General features: G+C 41.6%; 1 protein-coding gene across 5 annotated transcripts in view; it reads right to left on the bottom strand.

Annotated features, from left to right (window-relative positions):
• Positions 1-240: 240 nt before the first annotated feature.
• myo5aa (myosin VAa) overlaps positions 241-15,700 on the bottom strand; it is a 42,189-nt gene continuing 26,729 nt past the window's right edge. For 3 of the 5 annotated variants that reach the window (XM_026293427.1, XM_026293426.1, XM_026293425.1), the window contains 27 exons: positions 15,562-15,659; positions 15,239-15,325; positions 14,838-14,946; positions 14,461-14,672; positions 14,110-14,266; positions 13,728-13,967; positions 13,373-13,621; positions 12,263-12,356; positions 11,975-12,123; positions 11,623-11,736; positions 11,342-11,476; positions 11,078-11,134; positions 10,665-10,892; positions 9,045-9,145; positions 8,808-8,864; positions 7,579-7,659; positions 6,183-6,381; positions 5,491-5,556; positions 4,980-5,073; positions 4,729-4,878; positions 4,250-4,404; positions 3,724-3,813; positions 3,454-3,604; positions 3,024-3,306; positions 2,735-2,909; positions 2,482-2,562; positions 241-2,233 (listed from right to left, as the gene is read on the bottom strand). In XM_026293427.1, the coding sequence (XP_026149212.1) occupies positions 2,081-2,233; positions 2,482-2,562; positions 2,735-2,909; positions 3,024-3,306; positions 3,454-3,604; positions 3,724-3,813; positions 4,250-4,404; positions 4,729-4,878; positions 4,980-5,073; positions 5,491-5,556; positions 6,183-6,381; positions 7,579-7,659; positions 8,808-8,864; positions 9,045-9,145; positions 10,665-10,892; positions 11,078-11,134; positions 11,342-11,476; positions 11,623-11,736; positions 11,975-12,123; positions 12,263-12,356; positions 13,373-13,621; positions 13,728-13,967; positions 14,110-14,266; positions 14,461-14,672; positions 14,838-14,946; positions 15,239-15,325; positions 15,562-15,659 (3,765 nt within the window). In that variant the 3' untranslated portion in view covers positions 241-2,080. The remainder of the gene's footprint in view (positions 2,234-2,481; positions 2,563-2,734; positions 2,910-3,023; positions 3,307-3,453; positions 3,605-3,723; positions 3,814-4,249; positions 4,405-4,728; positions 4,879-4,979; positions 5,074-5,490; positions 5,557-6,182; positions 6,382-7,578; positions 7,660-8,807; positions 8,865-9,044; positions 9,146-10,664; positions 10,893-11,077; positions 11,135-11,341; positions 11,477-11,622; positions 11,737-11,974; positions 12,124-12,262; positions 12,357-13,372; positions 13,622-13,727; positions 13,968-14,109; positions 14,267-14,460; positions 14,673-14,837; positions 14,947-15,238; positions 15,326-15,561; positions 15,660-15,700) is intronic. The other 2 variants (XM_026293430.1, XM_026293429.1) reach the window with 1 other exon arrangement.

The raw sequence follows: 15,700 nt of genomic DNA on the forward strand, positions 1-15,700 counted from the left end.
ATAAGGTCATTAGGCAAAATAAGGTTCATGTGAGGGTATGAGGCAATTTTGGTAAACTAACAATACTAATGGCACAGCAGGAAGTAAACCAAAAGTGTTAAAGAAGTGTTAAACGCGAGGCGGCAAGGACAATTTTAATGCAGACAAAGGACTTTTTGTAGCAACCTAATCAGATTCCCTGACATTCATCCCATAACTACACCAAGGTTTCTCTATAATTGCAAAAAAAAAAAAAAAAAAAAAAAAAATGTGTGTTAATTTCTGGTAACTGATAATTAAAGCCAAGCCCATGCAGTTTAGGTAGCAGTGCATGCTGTACAATTTATACCAAATATCACACTGAGCCTTTGAAAGCAGACCTGGCTGTCCTTCCTTGACCACTAAACAGAAGGGATAGCAGAGATAAATAAGAAACAAGAGAGGAACAAGGACACAAAGCAGCAGTTTGTGTTAATGAGTTGGAGAAATGATTGTAAAGCTGGATGGATTTGAGGAAAATAGTTCACAATCAATGTCAGAGAAACCATTTCTCACTCTATTCTGCTCAGTGATAACATGTGGTTACAATGTATATAATCTGAAGAAAAAGACTACACTGAAATAATGACACAATAATAATAAAATATTTTAAAAGCTCTTTACTAGAGCTGTGACCAGAGAAGAATGCACTGTGAGAGCAAAACCCCCTGTGATGCAGCAGTAAGTTGAGCTGGATGTATAGTGTCTGTGTGTGAGCGCCAGTGTTTCTTGTGGTGCTCGTCCCTGGTCACAGCTGTAAACAGCATTGGCTTGTAGCAGGTTAAACCCTTGGCAGAGTTTAAACCTTGTACCTTCCAAATCTCTCCTCAGTTAAAACCTGTGCTACGCTACATCTGCCAGAAATGCAGAACATTATGACAAAGCAACATCACTAAGTTGAGATGTGACCTAACATATAATCATCTGTGCCGGCACTCATCAAACTTTACTACATAATTTACCTGATATTGACATAAATAGCATACAACGGAAATAAAACTACAACTGTCTTTACAAAGCTGCTGGGAAATGATGGTCCCATCCTTCACATAAGATGCATTTTCTGCAAACAGAAAGCTTCTAATCTTAAAAAGGGAGGCTGAGGATGGAGGTAAATGCAATAAATAAAATATGTGATATATATTATTCATATTTATATATGTATAAATAATATAGTACAGATGATAAGTTCTATCTTGGCTTGACTGTGTGTAAAATGAAAACATACTGAACGAAGCCTGGATCACGGTTAACAACTGGGGGCGGAAAGAGCTAACATTAGCATGGCATCACTCAACTGGCTTCACACTAGGACTCAGAATTCACTTTACCTATGAAGTACAAACCCAACAAAGCAGGCTAGACTGCAGGCTGTCAGTTATTTTTGACAGGAGGTCTCAGCACCTGCTTTGGGCCTGCTCTCGCCTGGGTACGTACATTCTCACTGAAAAAAAGAGATGACGAAGAACTACCGTAAACACTAGTTGAAACACAGAGGGAGCTGGGCTAACCTGGGTTCATATGAGTCAGACAGACTGGAGGCACTGATCTGATCCTGTGGCTTCTCTAAGAGGCAGGCGTTTATACAGGCAGTGAATGGATGATGGCGTCTTACAGCCAGATTTAAACCAGCGGCGACGATTGTGGGTGCTGTGTTTACCTGTGCGTATTCGTAAGAGAAGGTACACCTAAATGTAACTGTGCATGTGTAGGTTCAGGATATGTAAGTTTTGTACAGATGCATCTTTAAAGTTCAGCATGTGGTGGAGTTTGTGTGTTTCATTTTGCATGTGTGCTCATGTCCAGGTCGACCAGGGGCATTTACGAGAACTGAATACCATGAGACTTTTCAATCAATTTTTTTTTTTGGCCTAACTGCTCTAATTATGTCAATACAAATACAAATTTTATGACACTCAAAATTTCTTTATTTATCTTGTGGTGCTTGTGTTGTATAGGGAAAGAGTATTTTTGGGCCAGTGGGTGTCATGCAACTTGCAATTCCAGTGACCACTAAACCATAACTGCTGCGAGGCTGAGAGCCGTCCTGTGAGGCCGTGGTTTAGACACGGGTGAGGAACCCCAAGTTGAGCGAACTGGGGATCTGGATGGTTTCTAGGGCGAGGGAGGAAGGGTTGAATGGGAAGGTGACCGGATATATCATCTTTGTGTCCATCAACAACTGGGGACTTTCGCAACGGTCTCGCAAGCGAGTCTGAAGGGGAAAAGAAAAGAGGACATAAGATAGTCAGACAGAAATAGCTAACATGCAGTTAAATGTCATTTGCACATTTCAAATCTGGAACAAAGTGAAGACCTAAAAATGGTTTCAGAATTCCCTCACCTGGAAATGACTTTTTAAATAATTTCTTTTAAGTTGTCCAAGTGCAGAAACTTCATATAGGTACATAAAAACGTGTGTCCAGAAAACAATGGTGTATTGATAAATCTGGAGGAATTTACCTGTATGGTTCGAATGAAAGCAACTGACACTCTCTCCTCAAACTCATTGACTGGAGTGTAGAGGTTCAGGACCTTCACAATCTGAAAGACACAGAATATAGAACAGTTAGTCCAACATTCATCACATTTTACCTACTGCAAATAACCTACAAAGTTTTCTCAGACTGAGACTGAGACCACATCATAGTCAGTGATGGTCCAGCACTGATTGGGATCATTTGAATGTGTTGTAATGAATGTCGGGATGGTTTACCTGAGCAGTGGTGAGAGCCTGGCACATGGAGCAGATGGCCTCGGCGTCCTCGTCAGTCTTCTTCTTCACCTGCAGCAGCTGAGCGGCCTGGATCAGAGGCTCCAGAGTCTCCTTGGCTCCACATGTCATCAGACCTTTGTCTCTGAGCCACTCCTCCAGCTGGCTCACATTGTACCTGTGCACCCAGAGAAACCATCAGTAAAGTGGTCATAGCTCAAACAGCAAAAAGTAAATAAAAAACACATAAAGTCAATCAACAAACATCTCTCTGAGCAGAAATGTGTCCTACCTGATCTGCATGCCTTTGCTCCATGAGCACATGTCCTTGCGTAGGAGCAGGTTGTTGAGGGTCACAGCTCCGATGATGTAGAACTGCTGCTTCACCACCTGCTTGATGAGTTCAGGGTCTGTGCCGTGCTGACACATGGTGGAGTGGAAGGCGCTGAGCTGCCGCAGGATGGAGTCCAGAGTGTATGTGCCCTCATCAGCAATACTGGATGTCCGCTTGCGGAGACCTGTTGGCTTCACCCCCGAAACGCCCTGGATGGTCTCGTGTTCCAACATGCCGGAGACTTCAGGGAACACACATACACACGAATAAGTATATGTATTGGGCACATGCACCACACACCAAAAGAAAAAAAAAAGAAACTGTAATGCAGGAGCTTTTGAGTGTAAAAAGCATACACACGCTCAGATATGTACACATACGCACACACCTATCATGGGCTGGAGGATGTTCTCCATGCATTTGATCAGCTGCTGGTAAATCTGGATGGCCAGGTCACTTATCACCTGTCTGTACTCTGCCAGGTCGAAGTTGGAAAGACAGTGTTCATTTTGCCTCTGTGTGTTGTGCTTCATGAAGGCCTGCGACACACAGATGCAGGGAGAGCTTGGGTTTAGCAACAGTTAATAGTTTTATATATATATATATATATACATACATATATACACAATCAAAATGAAAGCAAACAAACTTTAATCACCTCATCTCCGCTGTATTGTTTCAGACAGTGCAAGAAGCGGCAGGTGTTGGACAGCCAGAAAGATACGGTCTCAAAGTCATCCCCGCGTTTCTGACAGGAGGATTAAAAAAAAAAAAAAAAAACACAATATTGTCAGTAAATCTGTTGGTATTAGTAATAGTTGAACTCTTCCCAGACCTTCCCTAATTCAAACTACCCTGCAACTCTTACAAAAGCAGCACTCTAAGAGCTGTTTCACCCAAATTACAAAAATTGTATTTTCTTCTACTACTGGTAACATCTGGCCATTGATGAAGATGTGTTAACATCAATCCTAAAAACACTGACTGCAGCCAGAGATTGTAACACTCTTCACTCATTCACTTTATAGCACATTACTGACCAGTCACTATATACATTCAAGTAAAAAAACTACTGAACATGATATCATCCCAAACTGTTAACATCCTGTCTTAGCAGGATGTATATTACCCATCGACTTGGATTTTATGTAAGGATCACTGCCACACATGCGCATATAACATACCTTTAGGATCTTCTTAATACTGTTGATGGTCGAAGTGAGCAGAGTGCGGACCTTCTGGTCGTCATTCACATAGTCTGCATGTCTCAGACACATGAACAGGACGTAGGCTGGCAGACCTGGGATCAGATTCACAGCTACACCACGAGGCTTCAGCTCTGGAGACAGAGGAGAAAGGAGCTAGTGGACTAATGGACTGAGAAGACTGTTGGATGAGAGGTTTCTGCTACCACACAAAGCCCACCTTGGTTAATATGTTTTTTAGATTTCAGAAGGGAAAGTGATGAAAATCAACATTTTGAAATTATATGTTTTAATTTTACAGATTATTTCTCTCTTTTGTTACTCTGTATTGTATTGTATATTGTACTGTATTGTCTATATTGGGTCTGTGTTAGACAGAATAAGACAGGTAAAAATAAATAAATAGAAAATAAAATACACTTTTCACTTGCTGCTTTGTATTTATCATTAGTTCTCACCAAGGATGAGGTTCTTGACCAGTTTGAGCTCATCCTCCTTCTTGTACTCCAGCATTCCCTGGAAGTCCTTCTCCCTGCGGGGGATGTTGACGGGGTGGATCGGCTCATCCACCATCTGTCCTGGGGACGTCTGGCCCTCAGTTTGACCCGCTGCGAAGCACAAGATTCATGAGAGTTTGATAATAGACTGTAGCTCAAACAAACTACTCTTGTTTTCTCAACACGTTTCTCAGTGATGATTCGTTCCATACCTCCCATCTCTCCGATCCTTTTGGAGTAAACCTTCAGTTGCTTCTTGAGCTTGCGGATGGTTCGGTCCTGCTTCTCCAGCTGCTCCATTAGATCCTGAAACAGACAACAAGATGGAGTGATGAAGAGCAATGAAGAACAAAAAGAAAAAGCAAAGACAGAACAGTGAGGAGAACTGGCAAGCATCGCCTTAGACTGCTTCACACTGTAGAAGAACCACTCCAACACTGAAGCTTTGTTAACATACATTAAGAACAACTGAAACATGCCTGAAGTTTACTGAGCTCTGTCTTGGAAACTGAGAGTCAGAGAAGAAGGTAGAGGGGATTTTAAATCAAAGTGAAAGATGCTGTGCCGATTGTTTCATAGAAAGAAGGTGCAGGACTCGCTGGTTAGAAGACACTGCTGTAGAGCGTTAAGAGCGACATTTGATGCTGTTCATTCAGAACACACAATCGCGGTTAGTTCCTAGACACATGCAAACACACACACGCACACGTAATCTCTACATACAACCATCCGTCGTAAAATGCTGACTCGAGCCTCCCTGGATGCTGTGGGGTCATCTGCCATGAGTTCCTGTCAGGTGACACCATCCATACAAATGAGTGTTTGCATCTATTTGACTGGTTGTACAGTCAGTTTTCGCGACCCACATCACTTTAGTGTTCAATTTAGGTGCAAATGTGACATGTGGAACTTGAAACTTGTTTCATTATTTCAGTGTTCGTTTTCAACATTATAACTGTGTCTGAATCTGCGTTATACTGCACAGTGGATAAACACAATCCTGCCACATCTTCACTGTGGGAGATAGTCCCTAAGCTCTCCATATCAATGAGAAATGAATGAGTTAAGAGGGTCCTAGCTGATAATAAGCAATACATGTATTAGTCTCATTTTATACAAAAACATATACAGTAATGCATGTGGTGTGACAATGCAACAGGTATCACTGCATCTTTGCAATGTCCTTAGATTAAAATCCTTTCATTCAACATTCAACTGATTTCTACTTTCACACCTTGTTACTTTAATTCAATTATTATCTCTTGTATTAACTTTTTTATTTCTGTACCTCAATCCTGTTGTTACATTAACATGCTTAACTGTAAGGTTTGGGATTCTGCATGTTCATTTGTACATGTGAGGTCATCCTCAACCTGCATGTATCTGTGTGTATGTATGTGCGCGCTGCAGTGTACCAGGTTTTCGTTGGTGAGCCGAGTGATCTCGTGTTGCAGACTGGCTTCGATTCGAGCCTCTGGAGGCAGCTGGAGGTTCTGGGCCAAAAGCTGCTGCTGACGGTTGTTCTCTTCCTTGACATTCTGCAGCTCGCCACGTAACGCCTCCAACTCACTATCATAACCTCTCCGCTGAGTCTGCAGCTGGTGCTCCAGTAACCTAGGGGTGGGGGTAAGGAGGGAGATGAGCCCAGAGGGGGAAGAAGACGACAGTCGGAGGACCAGTGTGGAACAGACGAAAGGAAAAGGGGTTAGGACAGGAGACATAAGGATGGAGAAAAGGGAATGTGGCATGTGAAAGGATGTGAGGGACAACAGGAAGAACATGGATAGATGTAGATGAGGAGGAAGATTAAACATTAAAGGAGAGAAGGAACACATGCGTATGAACAGTGAGGGGAAGAAGGAACAAGGAATAACAATGGAAATGGTGGAAACAGTGGAAAAGGAGAGGAAAAGGCATATATCATGTCAGAAAACAATTCAGAAAAAATTGAGGTTTTCACCATGATGAGGTGAAGCGGAACACCAGCATGCTATGCAGACATTATCAGCAGCCCACAGCCCAGCCTCTCTGAAAACCTTCTATTCAGCTGATTCATTAAGCTTCACTTTCTTGAAAAGTTCAACTGAGCAACGTAACAGTGTGGTCAGACATCAGAGTTAACAGGGATTCAGTTTCTTGCTTCTCAAACTGTTCATGGATCCGATTAACACAGATTTTATAACTTGACACTCTCTGCCAAAACATAAATCAGCCATTATTTAACAGTCAATTAGACTTCCACCAACCAATACTACAATAGTAGCAAGAACATTGAAATGGTTGTCCAAAGTCTCGGACAAAATATAAAGTTCTTCTCTCGATGTGTAATATTAAGAGACAGATGTCATAGTTTAAGATGAAGAATTTAAGTACTAGATCGCAAGTTCAACACTGTTTGTGTTTCATCCTTAGAGTTAGTCTGAAACATCAGGAACACAGGTATTTTTTTTTTTTTACCATATTTGAAATACCTGTACATCAGTAAGTAAGCTACATAAAAGACATTTGCAAACACTTTTTGAAGCAAGAGGACATACATGATGCTACAACCATTAAGATGCGTTCTTTAACACTGCACAACCTTGTAATGTCCTTCACACTGCATGAAACATAAGTCTCAACACTCATGAGTGGCCCCAATTTACAACACTGGCCAGGTGTCCAGCTGGACAAATTAAACAGAAAGGTAGATGTTAGAGAAAACTCTGACCAGGTGGCTAAACTGTGACACAGAAAAGCTGTGAGTGAAGAAAAAAAACAGCAGTACAAATCATGCTCAGAATCAAACTTGTGTCTGAAACACAATAACACCTGATGGTCTCCTTTAAGCCCTGATTAACCAGCCACAGCTCTCCGTCCTCATTCAGCTTATGGAAGTCTGGAGCAGCAGATCTGACCGACACACAACACAAAGAAACATGAAAAACACAATAACAAAATAAAATGGGAGATGGTTGGGAGGGGCATGCAGGTCAGTATTAATAAAATGATGCCTGCTTTAATCTGAGCTGTTCGTGACTGATGCAGCTGACTCTTAATTGGGAAAATTGGGAAATAAGGGAGTGCAGTGATGCACAGAACAACTTTCTGGGAAGCTCTAGTGAGTTACAATGAAAAAACACATTGCTTTAACTGTCTTCTAAAAATGTTGTTGCATACATCTTTACATTAGCCTAAGTGTCTAAGCTACTGTAGTTACACTGTGTAATACATGTATTCATGTGTGCAGCGTTCTGATGAGATGAGCAGAACTGGAGGAGTGTAGATTTAATAAGTGGAACAAAAAGTGTGTGTTTTTTTTTTTTTTTTACTGTGTATCACCATATTCTTTATCAAAAGTGTGTTGTACATCTCTGCTTTAACAAACATGAAAATTAAAAGCATACATTTCATGCAGTACTCATGCCAAACCCATTCCATAAAGCTGAGACAGGAGGTCTCCTATGACAAATCTACAGCTGTTGCATAGTCAGTGTGTGAGGAAGTCATTTTGTGAATTCATGTCTTAATAAAGGTGAAACTAGAGCTGAAAGTTGTACCTTTTTATTTTCATGCTTTTATTGCACGGGATGGCTATTGTAACTACTGCACTGTATATATGGAGATTATCAGCATCTCAGAAAAAGACCAGAGCTGTCGAAACAACAGAAAACACCCTGTATCTTTCTTTGTGTGAAAACAGACTACCCTGAGTTGCCTTCTGTTTAAGAGATTCTGCTCTTGTTTATGCCCGAACTATAAAACTCATGCAGATCTACAAACCCTGGAAGTTTCCTTGAAAACCAAACACACAATCTCGACTGTAGTGAATAGTAGTAAACTCACAACCTTTTTTCTGTTAGATCTAAACTGTAGTCAGAAATGCTTTATCACTTGTCATGCTGTTAGGGCAGAAAATGCCACAGAATGCTACTCAAGCTTTCGCCAGCACTACAACGTGGAGTGAGCTGTTTAAGCTAACTTTTACGGTTCTGCTCAGCGACAGCGTGGCCATGCATGCTCTCTGTTCCATGATGCATAGGCCACGTCTCAACGGTTACCTCAGCCTACTCAGGAGATCATTGACTTCCAGCGGCTTACGCATGAACCTGGGAGATCTGCACAGGACAGAGAGGTGTTCACAAACGCACACACACTGATGCAAACACTCACACAGACATCATGTTTACAGTGTAACTAGAACATGAAAGAAAGTGAAGGCTGGAAAGACTGTGTATTCAATAGTGATGGAAATTAAAACATGGACATGTGGAGGGGCACTGGCTGTAGTACCGTACCTGTTGGTGTCTTTGAGGCCTATGTAAGCTTGCTTGAGTTCATCAGCATCTTTCAGTTTGGACACATCCTCAACAAACACAGATGGCTCAGTCATGGTCTCCTAGTAAAAAAGGTGGGAGGAAGTTAAAATGAGGAAAGAGATAAATGAGATAGAATAACACCACATTTACAGAGTGACCAGGCTGCAAAAATTAAATCATAAACCACATCATCACTGCGACCATGGGACTTTTCATACAGTTTAGTTGTGTATATCAGCACAGGATAGTGACAAGTCATCCAATAATGTCACAGCAACAATTGTGAGAGATGAGCATCAGCTGATCAGTAACATGACCGCAAGTGATCAAGACTTACATTTTTTGAGTTTGTCAAAGCGTCTGACCAACATACTGCACATGTGACAGCTGGGACAGACTGATATGAATACAAGGATGTCTTTCTTGCATGACATGGATGAAATGTAGATATAAAATCACTGCCATGTATTAATAAATAATTCACAGCGTCCACAGCCTGCCTTGTCAAATTTAACTTGCACAGAGCTTTTAGTTTGAGATTTTGCGGCCACATCCATCCTTGGGAGCCACCACAATGAATGGCTTACTTTGGTAAAGTGGCCACTAAGGAGAACTTACAGTGAGAAATGAGATGACCGAACTACAGCTTGTATGTAAAGCCTCTTAAAGTACAGTAAGAAGTACTGATCTTGTGTCAGAGCGACAAATCAACTCATTATGTTTGTATTTCACATTTAGCCATTTTTCAGCACTCTGTTCTGTTGTGGTTTCAGTGCAAGATGTTAAAGATTATTTTCATGATCTAATTACAGAGGTTCTTGTGTATATGCTTGACCCTCTGATGTAACTACTATCTTTATTTCATGCATGTAATGAGTGAAAAAGAGTCCAGAGAAAAGTGTTAAGTGGGCCCAACTCCAGGCTGTGAAACAAACTGACCCTAGTGGATCAGATCTCTTTCACACACAGCACATGAAAAAGTGTAATCTATGATACAATTTTTCAACTGTACCTTCTCATCCTGTGGGAATGCATGGGTGGAGGAGAGAAGGTGGAGACAGGAGTTAGACACACAGAGGGTACAGTGAAAACATTACCAACATACAGTGTGAACAATGATTTGAATCTACAACAAAACAAAAGCACTCAGTTCAAATGGCATTTATCTTGGAGAGAAGAATAGATGCAAAGCCAAGAGGGAGGTTTTAGAGGTTTCCTGACTGAAACATAAGAGTTATTTATTTGATATTAAAGTTTCATCAAAATGTAATAAATTCATCTTTAGCCCAAGTAAGACCTGAACTGAACCTGAGCTGAATTTTTTGGGATATCACACAAACATAGAATCAGACACGGGTGGAAACACACAAATGTAAGAAGGTAGATGCAGACTAGGAGGATATTTACCACCGACATCTAGCTTCACAGTTGCAGTATGAACCCTGACACATGACAGAGTTAGCCTCATGAAAGCACAATGGCACCATGTGACAAAAGAGCCTACAAGTTTAGTTTTATGAGGATGTGTAGGGCTGAATGCCAGGCCGCTTTCTGACCATAACCCTTTTGATCTGCTAAGAAAAAAATTGCTGTCCCTACCTTGTGATGCATGGCCTCCTTCTGGCTGACCAGCTGGGAGCGCAGGATCAACACCTCCTCCTTGCGGACTTCCAGCTCCTCACAGGATGCATTGAGCTGGTCCAGCAGCACCTTGTAAGCTGGGGAGCCGGGGGCCCCAGTGTTTGAAGCTGCGTCACCCAGTAAGCTTTGTCTCATTTCTGCCAGGTCATGTTTCAGCTTCTTGTTCTCTGACTCCAGTTCCTGACGCTGAGAAGTAAAAGTGTTCAACAACAAGAGACAAATGAGACCTTCAGAAGCTATGACATGATTACTGTGATAAAAAGATTTGTCTGCTTTGCATCAAATCCATTTTTTGGAGTCATTTGAGACCAGTGGAAGAAAAACATCTTAGTGTTGCTGCATTTCTACTTTACTCTCATCTGAAAGATTACCTTGAGGGACTCGTACTCCAGCTCTGCCCCACGAGCCTTTTTATACTCTGCATCATCCTGAAAAATGGAGCAATACATGATGATGTGTATTCTTATGTGTATTTTATGAATTACCTATTATTATATTGTTACTATGTTATGGAAAGCTTTTAATTAGCCACTATAATAGTATTACTGTATGTATACAATCCTTTACCAACATGCTGCAATGACATATATAATGTTAAGTGTTATATATTTAGTCTTATGACTACATGTTAGTACCCTGGCTCTAGCCCGCTGGAACTGCTCCTCTTTGTTTTCCAGTTCGTTGCGCAGTGACTGCTTTTCTTGTTCCAGTTCTGTGAGACGTTTCTGCAGCTTGAGGGTCAGAGAGGTGTCTATTCCTCGTGTAACATCCTGCACGACAGAGAAGTGGTAGAAGAGTAGTTGTCCCATGAAGAAAATTTAAATGCTGATATTTAAATTAAAGGCTATAATTATTATGATCAGTATAATGTGAAATTAATCAGACAACTGAATATATTTAATGTCAACTTCCTTACTTCGGCGGCTCGGGATCCTTCTTCCAATTCGGTGAATTCTGAGTTGTAGGTGTACTCTGATTCGTTGCTGCTGTGGGTGGAATCTGTTCTCCTGTGGCCAGGCTTGGAGACGATCTTCAGAAAAAAAAAAACAAGAAATTTATGTCTGACCTTAGGTTTTGCTCTTGTGCATGTAAGTTGAGCCAAAAATATTAATTCTACTGTGGATATACCAAAATGGATGAAATTCGGGCTATTAGGGTATTCAACATTTTATAAAGTTTAGTAAAAGCAAAATTATATCTAATTACGCTGAAAAATAAGGTTATCATCTTGTAAGTGAGGAGCTGTTGTGTGTGAATGTGCTTCTCACCGAGGAACGAGCAATGTCCTCCTTCAGGTCGTCGTATTTCTCCTCGAGGCGAAGGTGTTCTGTCAGGAGATTCTGGTAGCGAGACCGCTCCTCGTTCAGATCTGTCTCCAGCTGCTGAGTCTCCTCTACTATCGCACGGGCCATTTTCTCTGAAGGGACAAAACATAGAGAAGAAGCACTTTAACAAAAAGAAAGCTACTATAAGGTTTAGGAGACAAATGAAATGTTTCTGCACGACATGACATGCTGCAGTAAGTCAGTATGATTTACACGGTGATGTTTGCATACCTGTCATCTGCTGACTCTGTTCCTGAATCAATCTGTTCAAGTCGTCCTTCTCTTTCTTCAGCAAGCCATTCTGATCCTTCAGCTCTGAGACCATCTAAACACATACACATTATCCTTAAATCACATCCGGTGCAAAGCTGGTGAGTACCACATCGTTAAATGTGAATTGCTGTCTTAAATTCACAACACACATCTAAATGTGGCTATGTATCTAACACATTGCAGTAACCCTCATGTTTTAAAAGATATTCCCAGAAAAACCTTGGGGGGATGTTAAAGTACAATAAGGCCTGTTGTTACTGTAGATCTGAATCAGGACTAGCTATGACACTGATTTCTCTATGTGGCGTAGCACAAAAAAAAAGAAAATAAGTTGTCATTTAGTGATCACAGAGATTAGTTTGTAAAATTATTTCAGAAAGTTTCTTGGAAAAGCCCTCTACTGAGACTGTAGGCCTTACAGACCAAGATCAAAATATAAAAAAATTACAGTGAATTACAGTGGACAATGTTGAATAGTAGCTTTGTTTGTTTTTAATACAATCTCTGCTCTGTTTGACTGTCCTCAGATTTTCAGTCTCTGAGGTACAGATCATGTAAAGGGCAGACTAAACCAACACACTGAAACAAAACACAGTTCAGAGTCTAAGTCACTGGCACACTACTCTCTATCTCCTGTGCTCACCTGCCCCGGGGCAACTCTGCCCTCTGAGCCCACGTGCATGCTTCCCCCTGGTTCGCTCTGCCTCCTAAATTAGGGAAGACTGTTTTCCTCTGATGCCAATACCCATATTTTTGCAAATCTAATATCTGGTAAAATGCATTGTATTTCCAGGGAACAACTGGAGATTCTCATTATTAGAAGACTTTCTATTTACCATGTTTCAACTAATATCAGGACTTTTGACAATCACACTCTTACTAAAGACTACAGGAGGTACAGGAGAGAAGATGTTTAAGGAGAGTAGAGGAAATAAGTCACTTGCTTTCAACACCAGCTACAGCAAAAAGTACATTTTACTTGAAATCCTTGAAATACTAGTAAACTGGGATTGAATCTCAACTCTCCAACTAGGTCTGCTACGCACTGTGATGTAGATCCCCCCTTACTTTCTCCATTTCGTCTCTGTAGGTTTGTGCCCAGTCCTCGATGGTCTTCTTCTCCTGCTGTGTAGCACTCAGCTCCTTCCTCAGCCTCTCCAGTTCCTCCAGCAGTGATGACACCTGGTTTGTTTTGTTCTTGGCCTCCTCCTCAAACCCGCGCAGCCTGCCCAGCTCGCCACGCATCCGCTCACTCTCGGCAGCATAGGAACTCTCCAGAGTAACTAGCCTCTCGCTGACTGACCGATTTTCCTTGTTCTGGACGGATAGGATAGATGGTAAAACAGAAATATACAGAATTATAGACTGACAGACCAATAGAGTGATGGAGAGAAACGGAGAACAGGGTGGCTCGGTATCTCACCTGCTCGTCGACTTTCCTTTGGAGTTGCATGATTTTGTTCTCCATGCCTTTGTTGAGCTTCTTGAAGTGCTCCACTGAGCGAGCCTCAATCTTCAGTTTCTTCAGTTCACGCTTGGCCCTCATCCTGCGAATGCAGCACTGCAGGTAGACAATGGCTTGAAGGCAGCGCTTGTACCAGCACCGAGCCAACCAGCCGCGAATATGCTTCTGAATGATCACTGCCTTGTGCTCTCGCAGTAGCTACAGACAGACACAGATGGAGAGGGATTAGTAGATGTACTACTGGTGATCTCAAGCAGATTCTTTGGGCCAATTTACACATTTTGCAATATGATGAATTTTGATTTGTATTTTTTGCAGTGCTCTGTGTAATATTTCTTACCGCCTGGTACTGCTGTCGGGCCATGTAAGCTCTGAGGATTGTCTGCATGGCCAGGGCAGCAGCCTGCTTCTGCCTGTAGCGCTTCCTCGCCACATACATTCTCTGGTACTTCTGGATGATGGTAGCTGCCTGAGTGCGCCGCAGAAATTTGGCAAGGCTGAGAGAAGCGAAGAGGGTTAAAGTAATCAATTTCAAATTTTTAATGATTTCAACATGGAAATGTAATTTAAACATTATTTTAAAATTCTAGTGTTAAAGCTACTAGCACTGACATCGTCTTGACATTAAATAAATAAAATTGGTCAAAAAGGGTCAAACGTGTCTTGTTAATGTTTGGTTCAGTTAACTCACCAGCGAGCTTGGTATCCTCTGGTGAACCTCTGGATGGTGATGGCAGCGCTACGCTGACGCAGATACTTCTTCCGTGCCAGCCAGCAACGTATGGTTTTTTGGATGCGGATGCAGGCGGCACGCAACTTGTCTGCCCTCAGCTTCTCCAGATAAGCAACTTGGCCGGCCCTGAAGAAGATCTTTGTCTTACCAAACTGGTATTTATCCTGGTCCTAAAGAATGACAGGAACATAGGGTGAAACAGTAATTAGATGGGCAGTCTATTCATCTTGTGGCCACAAAGAGACACAAGAGCCAGAATAATAACATCACTAATTTATGGTTTGACTTTAAATGGGCTTTTCTTCATTGTCTTAGAGAAACCCAAAGAGTCTGACCTGCACTAATTTCTCCAGAACATTTCTGCAGGTCAGCTTCTTGTCTGGGAGCACGTCCTTCTGCTTCATCAACACTCTGTAACGACTGAAGAACTCTTGGTAGGTCCATCTGAGAAACAGACACAGACAATACGAAGACTGTCATGACCAATACATTTAACTCGTCACAGATTGTTGAGTCAAGTTAATTTTTGCAACTGCATGCACAGTTTTCTTCGCTGATGGGGTTTTATGTTTAGGATGTAAATTTGCCATCCTTGTATAGAGCCCATTCCTTACTGACAGACACACTTAGTTTAAATCTTTTTTTATGCATTTTCTCCTTATATGAAATTATTTTTTTAAAACAGCGTATATGAAACATATGGCAGTATGAACATATGAGTAGGATCTATCGGTACCTGGACGGGAAACCTGCTGCAGAGATGCGGATGGTTTCCAGGACACCACAGGCTCTGAGCTGCTGCACTGCACGCTTGGGATCAAATCTGCAACAACAAACAATCCCAGTCAATATGGCTGCAGAAAGACTGTGACAAGGTGACAGGGATAGTGCTTGATTCAATAGTAACAACAATTCAGGAAGGCACAAATTTTAGGAAGTTGTCACAAATGTAGTGATGCCTGTTTCAATGAACAACCAGGTGACTGGTGTCTTAAATCTAATATGAGGAAATCTAAAATGAGAAAAACATAAAAATACATGAAACAGAGAGAGACTCACGAGAAGGCCAACTTGAAGTCATTAGGTTTGATGCAGCGGACGTAGTGAGGAGTGGTTGCATTTAAAGTCTCCATCAGCATTTGCAGAGAGTTACGAAACTACAAGAGAGAGGACAATCATCACCCTTTTTATCTGCAGC

The sequence above is a fragment of the Mastacembelus armatus genome, chromosome 3 (assembly GCF_900324485.2).
Source record: "Mastacembelus armatus chromosome 3, fMasArm1.2, whole genome shotgun sequence".
In the NCBI taxonomy this organism is placed as follows: domain Eukaryota; kingdom Metazoa; phylum Chordata; class Actinopteri; order Synbranchiformes; family Mastacembelidae; genus Mastacembelus; species Mastacembelus armatus.